The sequence below is a fragment of the Lepisma saccharinum genome, chromosome 2 (genome assembly GCF_977018435.1).
Source record: "Lepisma saccharinum chromosome 2, izLepSacc3.1, whole genome shotgun sequence".
Lineage (NCBI taxonomy): Eukaryota > Metazoa > Arthropoda > Insecta > Zygentoma > Lepismatidae > Lepisma > Lepisma saccharinum.
Window position 1 is genome coordinate 126,248,711 of NC_139230.1, and position 20,228 is coordinate 126,268,938.

The 20,228-nt window shown below is 36.3% G+C and overlaps 1 protein-coding gene and 1 long non-coding RNA gene across 2 annotated transcripts; one reads left to right on the forward strand and one right to left on the reverse strand.

The window, feature by feature from the left end:
• Positions 1-2,924: 2,924 nt before the first annotated feature.
• Positions 2,925-6,258, reverse strand: LOC145984490 (uncharacterized). Its single transcript, XR_014441329.1, has 3 exons — positions 6,162-6,258; positions 5,432-5,558; positions 2,925-3,763 (listed from the first exon to the last, which is right to left on the reverse strand). It is a non-coding gene; the product is annotated as an uncharacterized LOC145984490 (long non-coding RNA).
• Positions 6,259-11,444: 5,186 nt separating this feature from the next.
• On the forward strand, positions 11,445-19,114 carry LOC145984130 (uncharacterized). Its single transcript, XM_083117566.1, has 4 exons — positions 11,445-11,530; positions 14,340-14,628; positions 15,305-15,398; positions 16,650-19,114. Exons 2-4 carry the CDS (start codon positions 14,340-14,342, stop codon positions 17,938-17,940), a joined length of 1,674 nt encoding a protein of 557 aa, XP_082973692.1. The 5' UTR covers positions 11,445-11,530; the 3' UTR covers positions 17,941-19,114.
• Positions 19,115-20,228: the final 1,114 nt, after the last annotated feature.

A 20,228-nucleotide genomic window follows, 5' to 3' on the forward strand; every position in this document is an offset into this window, starting at 1 on the left:
GAGGTGTTTCAAATATGTGGTCCAAGTTCCGATCGTTTAATTCAAAATTAATGGTATTTTTTACACGGCTCGATTTTTTTATCTGTATTAACACATCGTTACCACACATTCTTTATAGTTTTAGTGATTTCTTGCTGCATCTCGTGTGAAGAACGATTTTTCCCCTTCACACATACCTACATGATTGTTTGGGAGTATATATATATTGCAACATATTGAAGGTTAGGTTTTCCTTGGTAAATAATATTTTACGAAATTTTAATGGCAAAAATACACACATATTCCTAAAATGAATGTTTTGCTTGTCTTTGATACAAATAGCTGATTGGTATCTTACGTTTTAGGTTAAGCAGGTTAGATTTAAGGCTCTTAGAATTAATAAAACATTCCTAAATACTTTCGTTGTAAGGTTGGGTTAGTCAGGTTTAGGGTTCTTAGCATTATAACAATATCTCTAAGTGAACAAAACATCCAGTCTCAAGCACAAAACTCCCTTCGAACCTTGATGAAAATCTGCTAAAACTCCATGTCTTACATAACCGGAAACCAAGAATGATTATTTGCTGCAAATCACAGCTACTCGTGTAAGCTCCTTTAAAAATCGAAGTATCTCGGTTAAATAATACTTTGTGTAGAATTTAACAGTGCTAATTCATTTCTCCAAGCTTCAAACTTACCTTCACATATTGTTTCCAGTATTCCAAACTACTTTCTAATACATCTATAAAATTTGCAAAAATGAAAAAGAAAGAAAAAAGAAAAGAATAACATTCAACATTCAGAACCGTTGCCAACTTCTCTATTAATGGCAGAATATTGATTTTCGGTAGGTAATTGTGGGAGTTTGTGAATGAGGGGTGATTTTCTATGAGCATTGTAGGAATATGTATGCATTTTATCCTATATTTTCCAAATTTTATTTACAAAAAAAAAATATTGAAAAATCGAACGAAGACATCAAACATTGGGAAATACAGGAGTTATCCATTGTTGACATAACATTAAAGTGCAAAAGCAACCTTTTGATGTAATTCTTTTATGGCACATTCCTGGTAAATCCAGGTTCCTCCCCTCACTAATTCATAATTTATTGAATGGAGATGGAAGTATACAGAATTTCTTTGCATTACCAATTCAAGTGTGATTTTCCTCAGTGAAATGTACAGAAAACATACCTCAAAAATGACAAAAATATGCTGTCATACAATGAATTTGCTAAAAAATATGCCTGAGGTTTTTTATGCATTTACATGACAAATGACAGCATCATCATAGCGTTCACAGAAGATAGGAAATTTAATTTGGTGTGGAGAAACAAGCTAGGATAAAAACATGACAAAACTCTGAGGCCTATAAGGGGAAAAAAATCTGAAAATATACTTACTGATTTCATAAAGGTGCTTTGTCAAAAATGAAAATTGTTACTTCTGGAAGTTTATGACAGCCACACAATCTTCATTGTGTACCTCAACCTATCTACTTACCATTCAAGTTAACATTTCTGGAGGTGTGAATATCCTTAGCTAGTTATATGCAATAGCTTATGGCAAGTTGTGAATATGCTTAACTAGATGGCACCTCCATTGCAGGAAGAACACAGTAATTGCATGACAAATTGTATGCTGTAACTTATTAATGCCTAACAGAACCAAGAAGTTACAGAACTGGCATTGTAAATTTACACAGAGATCCAAGTTGTGGAAATTATGGGAGTGCAATACACAGGGTTTTTTTTTTTTTTTGGAAACTCTGTGAGCATTGGCACATAATACCAAAGACATGTTTTTCCATTTCATAAATTTTCAGTCAATTTTAATGTCTCTAACATGTAAATTTTGCATTCCTAGATGCTATTTAATGATTGGTACAACAACTATAATTCCTCAAAACTATTTATTTCAGTCGTTATAGTACCGAGACAGTGATGTGAAAAGATTTATGAATTATAATGACAATCTTAGTGTAGGATTTCCCTTACTCTTTGAGTGGAGTGGAGTTTTAAGTCAACTTTTGTGCACAGATAGGCTAATTGGGACTGGACCTACAGTTTAAAGTACGATCCGAACCACTATGCCTCACCGGTTCTCAAACTTGGAACCCCTTGATTGCAAAGCAAATATGTTACAACTATGCCATTGGGGAAGCACCCGTACCATTTGAAGTAGATGATGTAATAAAAATTATTGTGGATGCCGTATGAAAATTGAAATATAGCATCAAAAGGTAAAAATAATAATAATAAAAAGTCTCTCAAGAGATTGAAAATGAAATCTGGAGTCCCCTTGATGTTGAGGTAATTAAGATTTGACTAATCTATTAATGGGGAGACTGTTCAAAGAAGTCCTCCCATTAATGACTATTGCAATATTGTTGTACGAGAACCAGTTGGACCTAACTTAAATTTATGTAATTTTCACGAGTGATTATGTCTGAATATAAAAAAGTCAGTAATTTGAAGATACTTAAATCCTCTTCACCACTAATGAGAAAAGCTGGACATGGGTGAATCGGATTCCAAACACGGCTTTTTTAGAGTTACGTTCCTCTGGTTCTCACACGGCAACATATGACATGAGGTCGTCTTTATGCACAAAGAAGCTACAGTTTAAAGTGGTATCTGAACCATTAAGTGCCTCTGCTGAGTATTGAACATGGAATCCCTTGATTACAAGATGGCAACATGCAACATTTCCAATACACCAATGAAGAGGCTTGAACTGTCAGTGAGCAAATGAGTAAAGTAAACCAATTTCAGATAGAACAGCACTGAAAAACATATTTGCAATGAAACTTTTCTAAATCAAGTGGGAGGTGATTGTGTAAATTATGAAACATGTATTCATGAAATCAGATACACACTGATGCAGACCTTTTGTACACAGAAAAGGCATAGTTAAAAAAAAAAAAACTGACTACATGGGAACTTTGCATGTAATATCAGCTTTCTAAAACTTCAGGAAAACTCTTTTGTGTGTTCTGTTACAGCTCTTGCAATAACAATGTTCTACAACAACACACTACTTTATGGCAAAAGTAACTAAGGCAATGAAGTACATTGATATTTCATAACGACAAACAAGGCTTAAAAACTGTTGCAAAGGGGAAGCTTTAAACAGAATAAAATAAACCTTTTCATGTTTCATCTTGCATATGAAAATATAAATCTCCTTTCTTTAAAGAAATATATTTTAAGGTAACAGCCATCCAAGCCATATGAAATGGCTGATGTGCATTTTACTGAAAAATTATCTGAAAATTCTGGCTCAAGCAGATATTTAGTTTTCTGTTGGTTGAGTCCCAATCTTCAAGAAAACTTTCCAGCAGGTAGTAAAAATAAATAAGTGAACCATTTAAAGTATTCAATAATTAAATGAAATAAGTGAGGAATTGGCACTGCTAACAATATTGAAATAAAGTTCTGGTGTACCGTTACAATGTTATATTTCAAAAAGAATGTCACAGAAAACCTATTTCACACAAACTTAATAACATTAAAGCACATCTGAAGATTCACACACACACACACACATGCAGAGTTGACAGTGGATAGGAAAACTGAATTTTCTTCCATCCCTCCATCTTTGATTTTTGTTGCCATAGAAGGGTGATAGTGAAGCACCATGTTCTTTAAAAGACACCTCCATTTTTGTTTTAGGATGCCAATGGTCCAAATGGCATTAGACAGCTATGCACCTCAAAAGTGTTTTCACCAGCACCATCTATTGGTGTCATGACCCATGGTCCTCTGGATACCCACTGTTACCTGCAAAGATAAAGAAAGGCGTCTCCTGAGTTTCCACTGTAGATAATAAATATCCCAATAACAATTGAAAGTAACTTCACTTAAAAGATTTTAAAGGATCAGCAGGAATTCAAGTATTAACTTATGAGCACTTCTATAATCTATTGCTTTACTTCAAAACATCTAAAGTGCACATATCCGGTGATGGTCCCCCCAGTGTCTTATGAAACAAACTGTATGTTAAATTTGGCAATCCTCTAAAGTGCCACATTTATATAAATTTTGAGTACTTTCGTTTAACTCGCAATGTCAATGTTTGACTTCCAAAAATACGCAAGTGTTCCACAAAAGCTCTATTTCCATAGCAAATGGAATGTTGAACAAATGAACATGTAATAGCCCCATCTAGTTGCTGCACTTTTTTACACTCTGTGCAGTGCAGGTGTATCCAGTGTCAAGAGTAGTGCAAGGAAATCACGTTCAACCAACTAGACGGAAAGCAGTGTTCCAGTTAAGAAGATTCAACAAATGCCTGTCTGCTGCTTTGAATGGTCATTTGATTAGTTAGCACACACCATGTGACCATACACCAGTCCTAAAGGTAGTGCAGATGGTGCAGACACCAAATACACTACTTGACTCCAAATCAACAAACTAGACAACTCAGTGTTGCACCGTGCAACCAAATAGACGCTTCAGTGCAAAGAGAGTCAAAAAGTGCAGTCAACTAGATGGGGCTAATGTGTTATGACTCCTAGGTGTTTTATAAACTTGCCTACAACATCCTCAATTTACATTCTACAAATTCTATTACATTTCAATAATCTTGTTATTTATATCCAAATTAAACATGTATCATATTTAATCACATGCTCATTGTGTGGCAAACATTATAGATTATGCTAACTGTGAATGTTATGTGAAGGCTTCCATGAAAAGTATTGTCTGGAATAAAAATAGTTATATGATTTTATGAAACATTCACGTAGCATTTCTATTAATAAAAATGCTTCCACATAAAATTGTCCCTAGCATGGTCTTGTTGTATACTGGTAGGGTTTCTTCTTATTATTATTATTACTACTTGTATCTAAGAATAAAACGTTTTGATAACATTTGAAGAACTCAGAAATGTTTAAGTTTAAAATTTACGGATAATGCACATTTTGTAATAATAAAAAGGTGATAAGGTAAAAAAGGTAAAGTGCTCCCCTGTGCTTAGCACCACGCCATGAAGGCGTATAGGGGGTGTGGGGGTAACGCCCCACACTTTCTTGATCCGGTCGTAAGTGGGGGTGATGTGATCAGCATCACGCCCCTGACCGTCTTTACCCCCCAGGTACCCATGTTATTCGACGCTGGGTGGGCGCCGGGGCCGCTTCCATCGTTAGAAAAGTTCCCGGATTTGAACCGGCCGGGGATCGAACCCGGGACCTTTAGCATGGTAGTCAGACGCGTTACCAACTGAGCCACCGTGGCCAAAAGGTGAGAGAAGAGAATACTAGACTTATTGTAGAATATAGATAATTATGAAACAATACTGCACATGTATTCATAATACAGTAATGGTAATAAACATAGTACTTCACATCTTTAATAATGCAGTTCATATATGAGATGAGTGCAATTTAAATACTTCATGGAAAAATTATTAACAATAATTATTCCAGACTTAGAACATCTACATACCTAACAGCCAAGTGTTCCTTGTACCTGCCTTATTCTTATATTGACAAAAGTATCTGATGTTGGAATTCCTCATGTGTCCACCCTGGATACCAAGAGTAGTCACAATATTTTCATTTTAATCGGCTATCTGCAAAAGAGGAAAAGTACTGTAACTTTTGCACAAATAATTGGGTTAACAAGTTGAGGTATTGATCATAATAAGATACTGCACAAAGTTAATGATTTTTTAAAAAATATATATATATATACATTCATGTTATTCTGAATGAGAAATACCATCCATCTGATGTTACACATTACTCAGTTGTTTACTTCTGATTTATTTGAAAATAGCAACTGTTTTGAAAACCCCACAAATTCACCTTTTACTGTGTTCCAATAAAAAATAATAAAATATTAAAAGAATATCACTCTGGAACTGTTATTGCCATGAGCACCTTTGATTTGGTTTGTCTTAACAATTATAATTGTATTGTTTTGTCCATGCAAATAGGAATACGAGATAAAAAGTGATACAAATTTGTTTGCTAATCCAGAACTATATGGATAGTATTGAAAATAAACTAGCATGTTCACTTGCACAATATACCTACCTACATGGCCAGTCAGCCACTCATTTCAGTATTTATGTTTTATTACATTTTATTGTAGAAGCTGTCTAAAACCCACCACATGATGGATGTCAATAGGTGTTATTATAATGAAATAAAAATAACGTACACTATCTTACCTCCTTTTAACATCCAGCTGATCTGCTTGTATCATTGGGAACTTCATCCATTGTGAGGAGCAATAACCACCATAGCACTGCACTGCACACTTGCTCTATACACTGGCTGATGACCTATAACCATCTGGCTGGTACCTCCATGTTGTGAAAATGAGAGCTTCTAGCACCTATAAAATTATTTCAGAAAAAATAAATATAAATTCTCTTACAAGGAAACTTCTATCAAACAGTTCCCACTGACTCAAAGATTTTCATGCTTAAAATAAATTCATGCTACCCACTATCAACACATGACATAAGGTAGTTAAACTGAGTGCATTCTGTTGATGGTTTCATATAGAAAAAAAAAAAATTCCCCTTTTCAATTGATGGTTATGAATACAGTATACCAAGTACCCCCTCCCATGCACACACACATATATACATTACTAATGACATTTTTGTCACAAAAAAAAGTTTTCTCTCACCAGTGTCTGGGCAACCGAATGGAGTACTTTCACTTTTACTGGTGCTTAGGCGTTTAGGTTAGATTTTGTGATTACAATAAAAAAAAAGATAATTTTACATTCCCGTCGTCGTGATAAAAAAATAGATTTGGGATAAATTCTAATGTCCGTAACTCTGTAAATATACGTTTCTATGCCCCCAAGCTTCTGATATAGTCTTAACAACAGTTAATCTTTCCATGGGGAATTTTTCCTGGAAATTCGAGGGAGTACGTAATTTAGTACACTCGACCTGCAATTAATACAACTTAAAACATAGTGTCAAAATTTCCTTTAAAATCTTTATCATCAGTTCACGTACTGTATAAATCATGTGTACCATTTTTCCCCCCCTATATATAACATATGGTAGTGGTGCCTAATTGATGTATTTTATAGTACCGTAATTTCATTTGCTGGTTGCAACAGGACAATATGTTGCAGAAAATTAATTGTTCTTATTTTGTGCGGCATCGTTATTTTACATTTTGATGTGACGTTGGTGGAATGTTGGCATACATTTCCCAGGTGTATCAAAATATATTTTGCAGTAGTATTTTATTTCGCGATTGCTAAGCTTAAGGAATGTTGCAAAAATATCAGCTCTAATTCTTACAAAGTACGTGGAACAATGTAATTAACAATAAGAAGGAAAATGGCACGAAGTATTTAATTCTTTAGGTACATCGTAGCAACAATTCACAATACATACGTATTTCACTCTCCCCCAGATTTGTTCCAATTGTCCTTATGTTCATACCCAATAATATTAATAACATACTAACATGACGTACTTACTCGAAATACGACTGAAACGAAGTGGGCTTGCAATTCTTCTTTCTTCAAAACCATCATCCGCAACAGCTGATAGTGTCCATCTTGAAAATCTGCAGCCGTGAACGAACTCGGTAGGTGCCTGGCTTGTGAGTAGGTTCCACTCGTTTTCTGTTAGCGCGTCCGTAACCGTATTCGTTAACGAAGAGTGGAGACTACACTATATGGCATTCGTTAGCCTTTCTTGACAAAAACGTCACGAACTCGTTAGACCTTAACGTGTTGACAGTTCAAGACTTAGGCCCCTGCTACACCCCTAAAACCGGAAGTAAACAATGTCGTGACGTCATCGATGGGAACATGGCCGCAGTGGTGACGTTGTGTAACTGTAATGACGTCACTTCTATCTAATCTTTTCATTGGAGGATAAGGAGAAAGGAGTGCGGAGGAAAGTTTAAACGTCCGGCATCCATATTGTTCTTTCTTTTCGTGTTTGTGAAAGGAAGTTGCATTTCTTGGTGTCATAGAAGACCTTATTTAGCAGTAGTTTCAGCTATATATTGTAAGTACAAGCTTCGTTATGCTTTCGAACTGCATATGTGTGTGTGTGTGTGTGCCAAATTCGTATCCATGCACGTCAGGATTGGCGTATATGCGGGAATTGCAATCTCAGTATCGCGATGGCTTTCAAATTCAGTTTGTTTATAGATACAGAATTCTTGCGTAAAATGTTCCTCTACGGCTTTATTGCGGCATATTTTATACTCATAAATGTCCGATGGGTTATTAAAAGCCCATTACAATTAAAAACGATGGTTGGCTTGACCTGCGATACAACCCTCCATCCCAGATTTTTTGTCGTTTTTTGTTGTATCTCTTTGTTGGCAGTTTTCAAAACTAATTTTCATAGTACCCGGGAACAAGGAAACGTCTATTTACCTAGTTGCATAGGTTGCACGAGGTATCGTTCAGTAATGGCTATTCCAGACTTCAAAGGCGGTCTTATTTTTGCTTTTTTCTCTCTCATTTTTTAGATGCATTGTCGATTAATTTCATTCCGTTGTTAATTTTTAATTCAACGCTTGAATTATGCATAGCATTTTTTGTCAGTTGTTCGATATTTCTCCCATACCATATTTAATAGGTAGCTCTTTGGGGGTCGTTGACCCACTGTACTCCCTCGAGAAATATGTTGAATTTGTTTTTAATCTATAGATTTCGATGTTTTACGTAATATAAATTTGGTTCCCGAACGGAAAAAGCAAATAATGGAGATATTTGACCACAAAGTATGGCCCACGTAAGTTAAAACCTGCAATTTCAGAGTACTTTCGCCGCTTTTTGTTAGAACTGGTGGTATGCACAGTAAAAAAGCGTAAGAACACGTCAAAAATAACTTGTCAGTACCAAACCTTGCAATCCTAACCTAACTATGCAAAATTATATCTGCTGTTGTGGATAGTCGTTTTGGGTGCTATATTCACTTGTGCGAAGCTTTCGGACTGTTCTGCTACACGTTAAAGTAACAAGATAACAGCCGTACTTTACTTCCCAATAACACATTTTGGCGAGCTAAAATCAACTGAAAACGTTCATAAACAACAAAATCTTCATCAACCATGTAAGATATTTCAGCTTCTCAAGGGGGTACAGAGGGTCAAGGGTACAGCTCTTTGTCAATCAGGTCCGGAAACAGGTTGTGTGATAATGTTCGCAAGTTTTACTAGGAGTGAAGGGTCATTTAGTGGATCGATATTTATGGGCATTATTTGGAAGTTTGGAGAATGTGATTAGTTCAGATTAAGTCATTGAAAGTGACATTCAGTCAGGAATTATGCTGTGGAAAAAAAGTTCTCAAGCTATCATGCTTCTAAGGTCCAAGTTCCGATTGTTAAATTCCGAATAAATCATGGTATATGGGAATTTTTACATTTTTTTTTTTTTCAGATCACATTTTGGAGCTGTGAATTGCTTGTGCAATTATTTCATTTTACACTTGTCATTTTCTGTGTGAATACAATGTCTAGCATGACCACAACGGTAAATGTTTACTATCCTTCGGACACCTATAACTTCTGAGTTTCGTCAATTATTGACATTTCTACTTACCTATCTGCTTCGCAGATCATTTTTGAACGTGTATTCACGTTTTTTTGTTCAATTTTTTTTAAAAAAGTGTTTTTGTAACTGAAGAACGTACGTTTCCGCAAATGGTTTGTGGGGCTATGTGTCAATGGTTCGTGGGGCTATGCGAGAATGGTGTGTGGGGCTACAGATATTTTTTTCGAAACCAATTTTTAACTATTGTGACCCTACCTAACCTAACCTTACCACAAATGGTTCGTGGGGCTATGCGTCAATGGTTGAATTTCCGCTATGAAACATTCCGACATCACACAAAACACCTTCCAGATGTTAGACAATACTACAGGAACTTATTACGGTAAGTAGTTTCTTCTGTAGAAATGAAGAAATCTGTCCGAAGGATAGTAAACTAGTACCAATTAAGCTCTTGTGTTTTGCCAAACCTTATGTTGAAAAACCCATTATATGACTTCAGCATTGCAATGATCCCTACAAATGCTTACTTGATTGTTCTGCAAAGTAAATTGAATTGTTACTAACTTGGGCATATTTCTCAGTACTGCTACGTAACCATAGGAAAATATTTTAACTAATTAAGATGGAAACTGAGTAAATATGACCCACAAGCAAGATTGGTTTTAAAGTCTCAATTATAATTTTTTTAAAGAGCAGCCTATTTTGCTTTGTCCAGTATGGACTGCTGCTTGCCCCATAGCTACACATAAGATACCTCTGTGACTAAAAGAAATATGGTACATATGTTCCCTTGCTTGTCGTTGATTGGTCTGTGTTTGATGTGAGCTTCATTTCTTTTCCTTTGTAAATATTGATTTTGCAAATCCTGCTGTGGTGACCTTTTTAACTGAACTTTTTAATACACAACATTAATCTAAAGTTATTAATTGAGAATGGAATTACATTGTGTTTTTTCATGTTGCAGGTTTTTTCTCCGGAACCGCATACAGGTACTGCTGGAAGAGGACGGAACACTGCAGGAGACACGTCGAGGGATCTATTCCAACATCCATTGTGCATAGGAAGGTAAGTGCTTGTTTTTACGATTCTCGAAGAGTTTATTGTTTATTAAAATTTTGCATGTGCAATTTGACACAAAAAGCTGTTTTTTCTAAGGGGAATGCACACGATGGAGTGCCAGATCTATAAACCGTCAAACCCAACAGAGCAAGGGGGATAAGGAAACCTTTAGAGGGGTCCTTGCCTGTTACATACTCAAATAGGTTTACAATAAATGTAGTATATTGTACAGCTTTTGTCCCAGCCTCGAGACATTCCATAATCAACTGAAACAGGCAATTCACTCGCATTTCGACAGTTTTCAACAATCCACAATCTCCTATAGCATGCCAAGGAAGTACCTTAACCTGTCGTTTTAATTGGTTTATTAATACTCCCAGCTTCCCCATTGTTTTCATTGCTTACCTCAACTTATCATAGTTTCATCTGCATGTGCAATACAATGTAATTCTACATGGCTCTCAAGAGGTATTTCGACCTTCATGGAGGAGTAGTTAGTACAGTGTGTTATGAAGCCAAGAGTACTGGTTCAAATCCTGGCCTGGGCATGGGTGTTCTTTGTGAGTACTCCATCATTTTCATCCTATCATCACTCATCCTCATCACAATTAGCCGAAAGTGGCAGAAAAGCAACACTTTATAACAAAAGCCAAATTAAATTATATCTTTATAGAGGTGTGTGTGTGTGTGTGTGTGTGTACACACTGAATAAACTTAATAATAGCAACAACTTTCACATGTTCTTTCATAAGTACGTGTGTTTTATATAGCAGGGATGGTAAGGGGTGGTAATATTTTGTGGAAGTGCCCAAAACTTGTAGATCGGCACTGACAACATGACCTAATGTTATTGGTTGAGATTGGGATTACATTGTTTTTTCATGTTGCAGGATTTCTCCCCGGAACTGCAAAGAGGGACCACTGGAAGAGGACTCACCAACAGGATGACTCATCGAGGGATTTCGTCCAGCATCCATTGTACATACGAAGGTATGGACTATGAAAGACATTCCTTGCTATTCTCATACTTTGATGAGAAATGTTACGTTTTGATTGGTTGCACCGTAGACAGTAAGCGCGTTCTTCCGAAACATTTGTTTTGAACTTTTTTATATGAAATCACAGGAACAACAATAAATAAAGTAATGTGAACACATAAACATATGTTTAAGAAAGGAATGTTAGTTAGGTATTTAGGTCCACACACCGAAAATGTTAACAGGTACGTTGTAATTTCGTAACTTAGATTTTAATGAGTGCCTACTGACTGCCAATACAAGATTATAAATCTATAAATAAAAACTACTGTTCTAGGTTAGGGTAGTCTGTTTGAAGTTGGTAAATTTAATTATATTAAAATGGCATTTCAAAAGAGGTCTAAAGATGTCCATGCACGAAACGCCAACACCTGAAACTGCTTAGGACCTGAAGCTTTTATTTTTAATAAAACAACATATGTAATCTATATTACGTGATGAGATGGTAGTCGTTCGTAAATGTATCTTGTACATGTAACGGATGATTATTTTTTTCAATTTTTAAGTGCTCTTTGAGTTTGTTAGGAATATGATATAATTTCCATTTGCACTGTTATTAAGTCAGCCCATTTTCAGTATGCTGCATAATAATTGTTTTGATTTTGTGATTATATTAAGACTCACGTTATATTAAATAACATGTTTTATTGTACAGTACTTACGTACAGCTATGAGCTGAATAAGTAAATAGGTTAGGCAGGTTTTCTTTATTTCTGTACTTGGTTAGGTTAGGCAGGTCAGGTTTGGTGCTTTTAACATTTATCTCCAGGTTGCTACAGCTGTCGCTAGCCGCTTGTGGTTGCACACACTGTGATTCACAATATAGAATGAACATTTGTGTCGAGCATTCTCTTCACTGCAAAATCATTTTTTTCCATTATGTTAATTGGAGTAGGTGGTTAATAACTTGAAAAGTTCGAAAGAACAATTCCCTACTATTTTCAAAGATTGCAGGCTACATTGTGTAATGTCAGATTTATTTTACATTAAATGAGAGTACAGGACATGTATTGCCTATTTCTAGGACAGTTGCTTCATTTTAATTTTATCTCTTAAGTTTTCTGACATTTTTCAGTTTAAAAACACCATAAAATTGGAATGGTAGTTATAAGCAGACACAAGCATAAACACAACAAACCATGACCTTCCTCAGTTTCTACGTAATCCACTGGAAAACGGTGTGGACGACGACACCGAATATTTTGGTAAATAACTTTACCTTAACAAATTAAAATATGTAAAAGAAGGTTACATTATTTTAAAAAGTCATGTGATGTTTTGTGTTTATGGTTACAGTGCATTGAAGGTGGAAGCCCAATATGAATTTTATAAAATTCATGTTCGTATAATTAACTATAAACATACATTTTTGGCAAAATTAATAAAATTTGAAAAATGTGTGATGATCACGATGCCATTATTGACAAAACTTTAAAAAGTACATTGATACAATATTTCTCATTTAACTTACATGTGATTTCTGATTTGCAGTACGAATTTATAATATGAAATGGGAAAATTATTTTTGCTGTAGAAAGAAATCGAACTAGTGTACGTTTTGCGATGGTATGCAAATAATGTGTTCAAATCGGTTTGGTATAACCTTTCAACACAACTGCTGGCATATGCAATTTCGCCATCTTATTTCCGACAACACAACGCACTGTTAAGAACTTCAATGAAGCAAAAGAGTGCTTTTAGATTTAACGACGACATTAGAGGTCTGTTAGCCTTAGCGAAAGTTGTAGAAATGCCTCGATGTGTTAATGTAGTGTTAACTTGATTTAACGCTTCTTTAAAATTTAACATGCGTTGATCAAACCGGGCAATGGCCTAATGAAGGCTCGACTGGTAACAGCATGAATAATTTTGCAATACATTCTAATGTACGGCAGGCACTATGATATCTCTGCAGATTTTAGAATTTGGCTAGCAACCGTGCATAAATATTTAATTGTATGTTATTCTGATTTAATGGTACACATGATACAGAAAACGCACAACAATTAAAAAACCCTGCTGCACTCATTATATGAAAAAAGTAATTGTAATTTCCACAAGCGACTCAAACTTTTTTTTAGAAGTGAATTTTGAAAATTCAGGCACCATGGAAACTGGGGACCCTGGTTTTTAACTATGTGGCACAAATATTCACATTCAACCAGATCAGAAACCTGTGTGTGTAATATGTTGCTTTTTCCACACTTTCCTTTCTATCCTGCATCTTCTATGATGAAATTAATTTCACAGCAACTTTCAAGCCTTAACTGAAACAATCTACTTTCCACGACAAAAACTGATAATGAAATTCATCCATCTTGCATTTTTGAAAGGTACAGAGTTCTCCAAAGTGGAAACTTGTCTCTACACTGAGTTTTGGGTCTTGTGAACACCTTTATCTTGTGTTGTATAATAATTACATCGGAGCTCAGATAAATATTAATTTTCCAGTTTTAGCCATAAATATTTTTAAAATCTTGTATTTAATTCATTTTAAGTGTATATTCTATTATACATTCAAACATTCTATACATCATATATTTCACATACATATTTGAAATCAGTCTCGTCTTATAAGATCACAGACACTTCTGGGATGTAGCAACTTCCAATAGGATAATTTAAATGTAGAAATGTCCACAATCGTAGAAGCCAAATTGATATTCAAGTAAAATAGCTTCACCATTGTGAATAAACTCTGATGTTTTTCAGTATATAATATTTCATTCACTTCTACTCACATGAGACTTTTCTAATTACAGATGTTTCTTATCGTTGGACACAGCCAGGTTAAGTACCTGCACACATGTGAAGGTGAAGGGAATGACTACCATTCCCTGGCTTTTCCTGGGTCAAAAGTGCACCAGTTGTGGGAACACATTGAGGACCTTGTGCCTTATTTTGATGTTATTGTGATCCACACTGGAGCAAATGACCTGTCAGAGAGAAGTGGGAGACCATTGACAAACGTTGCAGCTGTATTGCACAACTTTGAGGTCTTGCTGTCGAACATCAGGTCGCTTCACCCAACAGGAAGTGTTGTTGTTTCAGGTATTGCATTATTTCTTTTCTTTTCTTAGTTTTGGGTTGTTTTTTTCTTTTTCACATTTGCATGGTACTGTTGGGGATCAGAAATGCATAAATTCTTTGCACCACACTCATAAATCTAGACTAATCTCATACTTATTAACTGATTTCTTTGTATAGACTACATGATGAAAGTTGTGCAAATTACTCACAAATTTAATGTAAAAATATAAATAACTTACGTTTTGCGAGTATCTAGGTAACTCCTGCGACGTTTCAGGATGCAACTGCTCCCTTCCTCAGGCTGCTCACATTTAGGTTATCCGGGAAACAGCATGGTAGTCTGACATGCACCTGTAATGGCTTTTAGATTTTTATTATTTTTTAACCACGCCCCTTTTACCAATCATATATCCTGTACCTATGGTGAGTTCGACGTGGTTATGATTTATACATAACCTAAATGTGAGCAGCCTGAGGAAGGGAGCAGTTGCGTCCCGAAACGTCGCAGAAGTTACCTAGATACTTGCAAAACTTAAGTTATTTATATTTTGTATAGACATTCAATCGCAAGCCATCTGCCTATAAGTGTGAACTTAAACTCTGTAGAATGGAATGTACGTTGTTTTTTTAAATGTTTGTCTGTTTTTTTTTTGTGCAGATAATTGCTAACTTTATATTTGATTTGTCTTATTTTCAGGGATTTTGCCCAGAAATGTGAACACCTTTGACCTCAACAGCAAGAAGTCTCTCTATCCAGAAGAAATTTCTCGGGTTGGGCTGATCAACGCTTGGTAAATCCATTTCTTAACCTCTTTAATCTGTTTTCTTTATTATTATTGTATGTGGGCCATTCTCAAAATATAAGTTTATAAATTATATGATTTCACAAAACCATAAAATTGTTTTAAAATTTGTAGAAATAATTAAATGTTTTGTTCTCAAAGAACCTAGTCCAATTCTAACCTTGGCCAAGATCATTTGCTCCTAGTTAATCTAAAAATTATAAATTGGTAATAATTGGCTTGTCCACAGAGTGAACTTCCATCTGCATAGTGGGTTTTTGGGTCGTCGATGTGGATTTGTGTTCTATTGCTATTATTTAGTAACATTACTAATAAAATTACTATTAAAAATGAAAATATAAAATAAATATTAAAATAATTAGGTATCGTTTAGCTATCAGCAGGACCATTAATGACAATATGAAAACAACAAAATGTGCTTGCTAGCAATAACTTTTTCATTATATTGCTACCTAACATGGTTATGAGACACCTGTTGCAAATATAAGAACATAATCACACATAATATTGAAGCAGATATCAAATAAAATATTCTAGCTAGCAAGAACATTTTTATTCTATTACTATGTCTATTTCACATTGCACTGGCAGATCTGTAACGAAATATGTATAATACGTAGTAGCTTGCATATGTAGTTTTTGGTGAAAACATGCAATGTAAAGTAACACACTGTAATGTTAATTTTTCATGTTTGAGGGGCGTGAGGTGCATTTTGCTACCATCTTTTGTTATGAAATGAATTGCAAAATGCAAAATAAACTCTTAAACTCATTTACTGACTCAGCGCCATCTGAGGTCTGAATTAGGTCAAATAATGATGTTCGCATCATGGTAGCACCTCCATTTTTCAAATTTCGTTGATCTTTTTTGGTTCTCAACATTACTTTTTGTTTATGTGAATACATATATGCTCAGTTCCACAGTTGGTCGACATGTGGGCATTACACTAACATCTCACAATGTGTTGACGGTGATCACCTCATAGCTCCTAATAAGTTAATGGAACACTCCACCCTATTATATTTTACTACCTGTAAGAAAACAGTTAGACTGCATCTCAGGGAGCTTTCGTGAATTTCAATGTTAGTGGAGCGCTAACATGTCGAACGGCAGGTTAACAGTGTGCACCATAATGTTACTTATTTAGCATTTGGGGGGAGGGTTGCTATATGAAATCTGAACATGGTAACTTTTCTTTACTAATTTTAACATTCTGCTAATGGTTTTCGCTTTTCCAGTGCAAGAAAGCTGAACAACGAGCTGCAGGATCTTTGTTCCAGAACTGGTGCATCATTTCTGGACTGGGGAAGTTTTCCAGGGAAATACCTATCAAAGGATGGACTTCATCTGAATTTTGATGGTGTTTCATACTTGGAGCAGAGGATTCTGGAGCATGTGCAACAGATAAGTACTTGTTTCAATATCTCAAGCATGGCTCCTGATCCTGTCCCCTCACTTTCAGTGTCTAACTTACCTGCTATTCCCGTTCAGTCTCCTCAACCTTCTTCTTTCTGCATCCAAAACCCGCCTCTGACTGATCCTCATACCCTACATAAGCCACTGTATTCCTCAATCGTAAAGTTGCATTCTTCTACCATTCCTCAGAACTTCATTACTACACTATCTTCAAATGCCCTTCATACTCCTTCCTCTCCAGAAATATCTCTTCCTTGCCCCCCACCAGCAAAATCTGACCCTCTGAAGTCTCTTCCTATACCAAATTTTTCCTCTATGAAGTTTTGTTCCCTTTCCACTCTACCTGAATCTGGCCCTTCAAAACCACATCTTTCACAGCCTGTTACTCCTACATTTGTCCCACCAAAGTCTCCTTCTCGTCCTGCACCACTTAAATCTGCCCCACCAAAGTCTTCTTCTTGTCCCACTCCACTAAAGTCTGTCCCACCAAAGTATCCTCCATCCCATCCTGCCCCATCAAAGTCTCCTTCTTGTCCCACTTCACTAAAGTCTGTTCCACCAAAGTCTCCTCCATCTCATCCTGCTCCGTTTAAATCTGCTCCACCAAAGTCTCCTCCATCCCATCCTGCCCCATCAAAGTCTCCTTCTTGTCACACTTCACTAAAGTCTCCTCCATCTCATCCTGCTCCACAAAAGTCTCCTTGTCCCACTCCACTAAAGTCTTATCCTAAGTCTGCCCCACCAAAGTCTCCTCAGTCTCATCCTGCTCCACCAAAGTCTACTTCTTGTCCCAATCCACTAAAGTCTGCCCCACCAAAGTCTCGTCCATCTCATTTTGCTCCGCTTAAATCTGCCCCACCAATTTCTCCTCCATCTCATCCTTCTCTGCTTAAATCTGCCCCATCAAAGTCTCATCCTGCTCCACCAAGGTCTCCTCCATCCCATCCTGCCCCATCAAAGTCTCCTTCTTGTCCCACTTCACTAAAGTCTGTTCCACCAAAGTCTCCTATATCTCATCCTGCTCCACCAAAGTCTCCTCCATCCCATCCTGCTCCACCAAAGTCTCCTACGTCTCATCCTGCTCCACAAAGTCTCCTTGTCCCACTCTACTAAAGTCTGTCCCACCAAAGTCTCGTCCATCTCATTCTGCTCTGCTTAAGTCTGCCCCACCAAAGTTTCCTTGTCGCACTGCACTAAAGTCTACGCCACCTAAGTCTCCTCCTGCTCTTCCAAAGTCTCCTCTTTCTTGCCGTACTCCAAAATCTATCCCTTTTGATCTGTCTACCCCACTGTCTTCAACCTCCCACAAGCCACTCCAAATTTCAGATGTCCGACACAGTACTTTCAGTAAATTTGTTTTGCTTATCTCCTCCCTGTCCGCATCCTTTGTGACTACACATATAATTTGTAAAGTAATTGTTTTAGCATTTATATGCTGTACTTTGCTTCTTTTACCTCCATCTATATTTTATAACACCTTTCAATGTCCTGCATTTCCAACCTTTTTCTCAGCATCAGAATATTGTAGCCATTCTATTAGCCGTGGTTTGTCTCCTAACACATCTTCAATTTTCTCATGCTTCTTCCTTCACTGTTGCCCCATACACGTGATTTCTTTAATGTTCCCTTTAACTCATAAGGTATTTTCTCTGTTTTGTTCTGACTTGTTACCAACCTGTCCAATCTTGAATGTGTGTCCAGAGTGTGTGTGTTTTCTAATTTCTTTCTTTCCAGTAATTCTTATTTCACTGTTTTCCACAGCAAGCTCTTTCATCAAACTATTTGGAATTTGTTGCAAAGTTCAGGAATGTCATTCGTACAGGCAATATATTTTCGAGTCAAAAAACTGTTTAAACCATTGTTCTTCATGTACGCACACCAAACTGTGGGGAGGGGGTGATCTTCATACTGGCATGGAGTTTGGATCATTTCAAGATTTTATCATTGCATTCAATCAATGGTGTTGCGAGAACTTTCAGCCAATGGTTGTCCGAAAGTCTGAAAAACATGTTGGTGATGATTGTACAGAAGAAATTTTGTTGAATTTCCCTATTAGAAAAGCTAAATATTACTGTACCCATTTTGGTAAGCCAAAACCACGGGGCAAAAATATTAGGAGAACACAATCATTTCACGCTTTAGGTTGCACAGCACTTGTTAATGTCAATTTGGTGACCAAACCATTCAGATACAGAATTGGGAAAGTTGATACCAATCACTGCCATGAAATTGGTGAGTCTCTGTTTGCATCGTATAATAGAAATCGGTTATTGACAAAAGAAGAGAAGGGTAGATATGCACATCTCTTTGAGTATAGTGTTAGTACCAGGGAGTTCAAACGTTACATTTTGAATATTACCGGGAAGAAATTAACCTCTCAGGATGTTAGAAATATTCGCAGGGATTTACGAAGAGACAACAATAAAGGTAAGACTGAATCTGAGCTCTTCATTGATGTTGTGCAGAACTTTCAATCCAGAAAACCCTAATGGTAATGTTGTTGTTGGAAAAAATGATGATGATACGTTTTCGTATGTTTTTTTCCAAACTGAAACAATGAAGGAGCTTGCTGAAAAGTACAGTGATGTTCTGTTTGTTGATGGAACCTACAAAGTTAACATTGAAGGTTTTCCTCTATATACAATTTTATGCGAGGATGGGAATGGCAAGGGGAGACCTTTGGGGTATATCTTTGTTGAAAATGAATCAAGGGATGTTCTCTGTGCTGCAATGTCCTCTTTCATTGATGCAAATAAATGTATTTGTACAAAGTGTAAAGTTTTAGTAGTTGATAAGGACCTCAATGAAATCCATGTACTGAAATGTCTTTTGCCTGATACATGGATAATACTGTGTATTTTCCATGTTATTAAGGCATTCAAGAAGAAAATACAAAGCATTGGTAGTGCCGAAGTACGGGATGTATTGATGTCTCTTATCAATAAGATGGTTTATTCCCCACATGAGGAAGATTATAATGAATGTCTACAGTTGTTGGAGAAAACAGATACAGATTTTCATAAATATTTTTTTACAGAACTGGCATTCATGCAAGGAAATGTGGGCCCCTTGCTTCCAACAGGGCTTGTGTCATTTGAGCAACAGAACAAACAACAGAATGGAGAGACATAACAAGCTCCTGAAAGAAGTCTTAAAACCACATGATCACCTTTCTTCGGCTCTTCACAAATTGATACAGTTTGCAGAAAATCTTGGTGATGAATTGGGACAATCTGCATACAATCAACTAAAGACTACACTTGATACGACAATGTTGAATTCCACCACCCTGTCAGTTTCTAGTTGTTGCACGTCCATGGCAAGCAAGTTGATCTTCTCCCAGCTCCAGTGGTATGAGAAGAACAAAGTATCGTATACTGTCTGCATGGAGGCTGACAAAT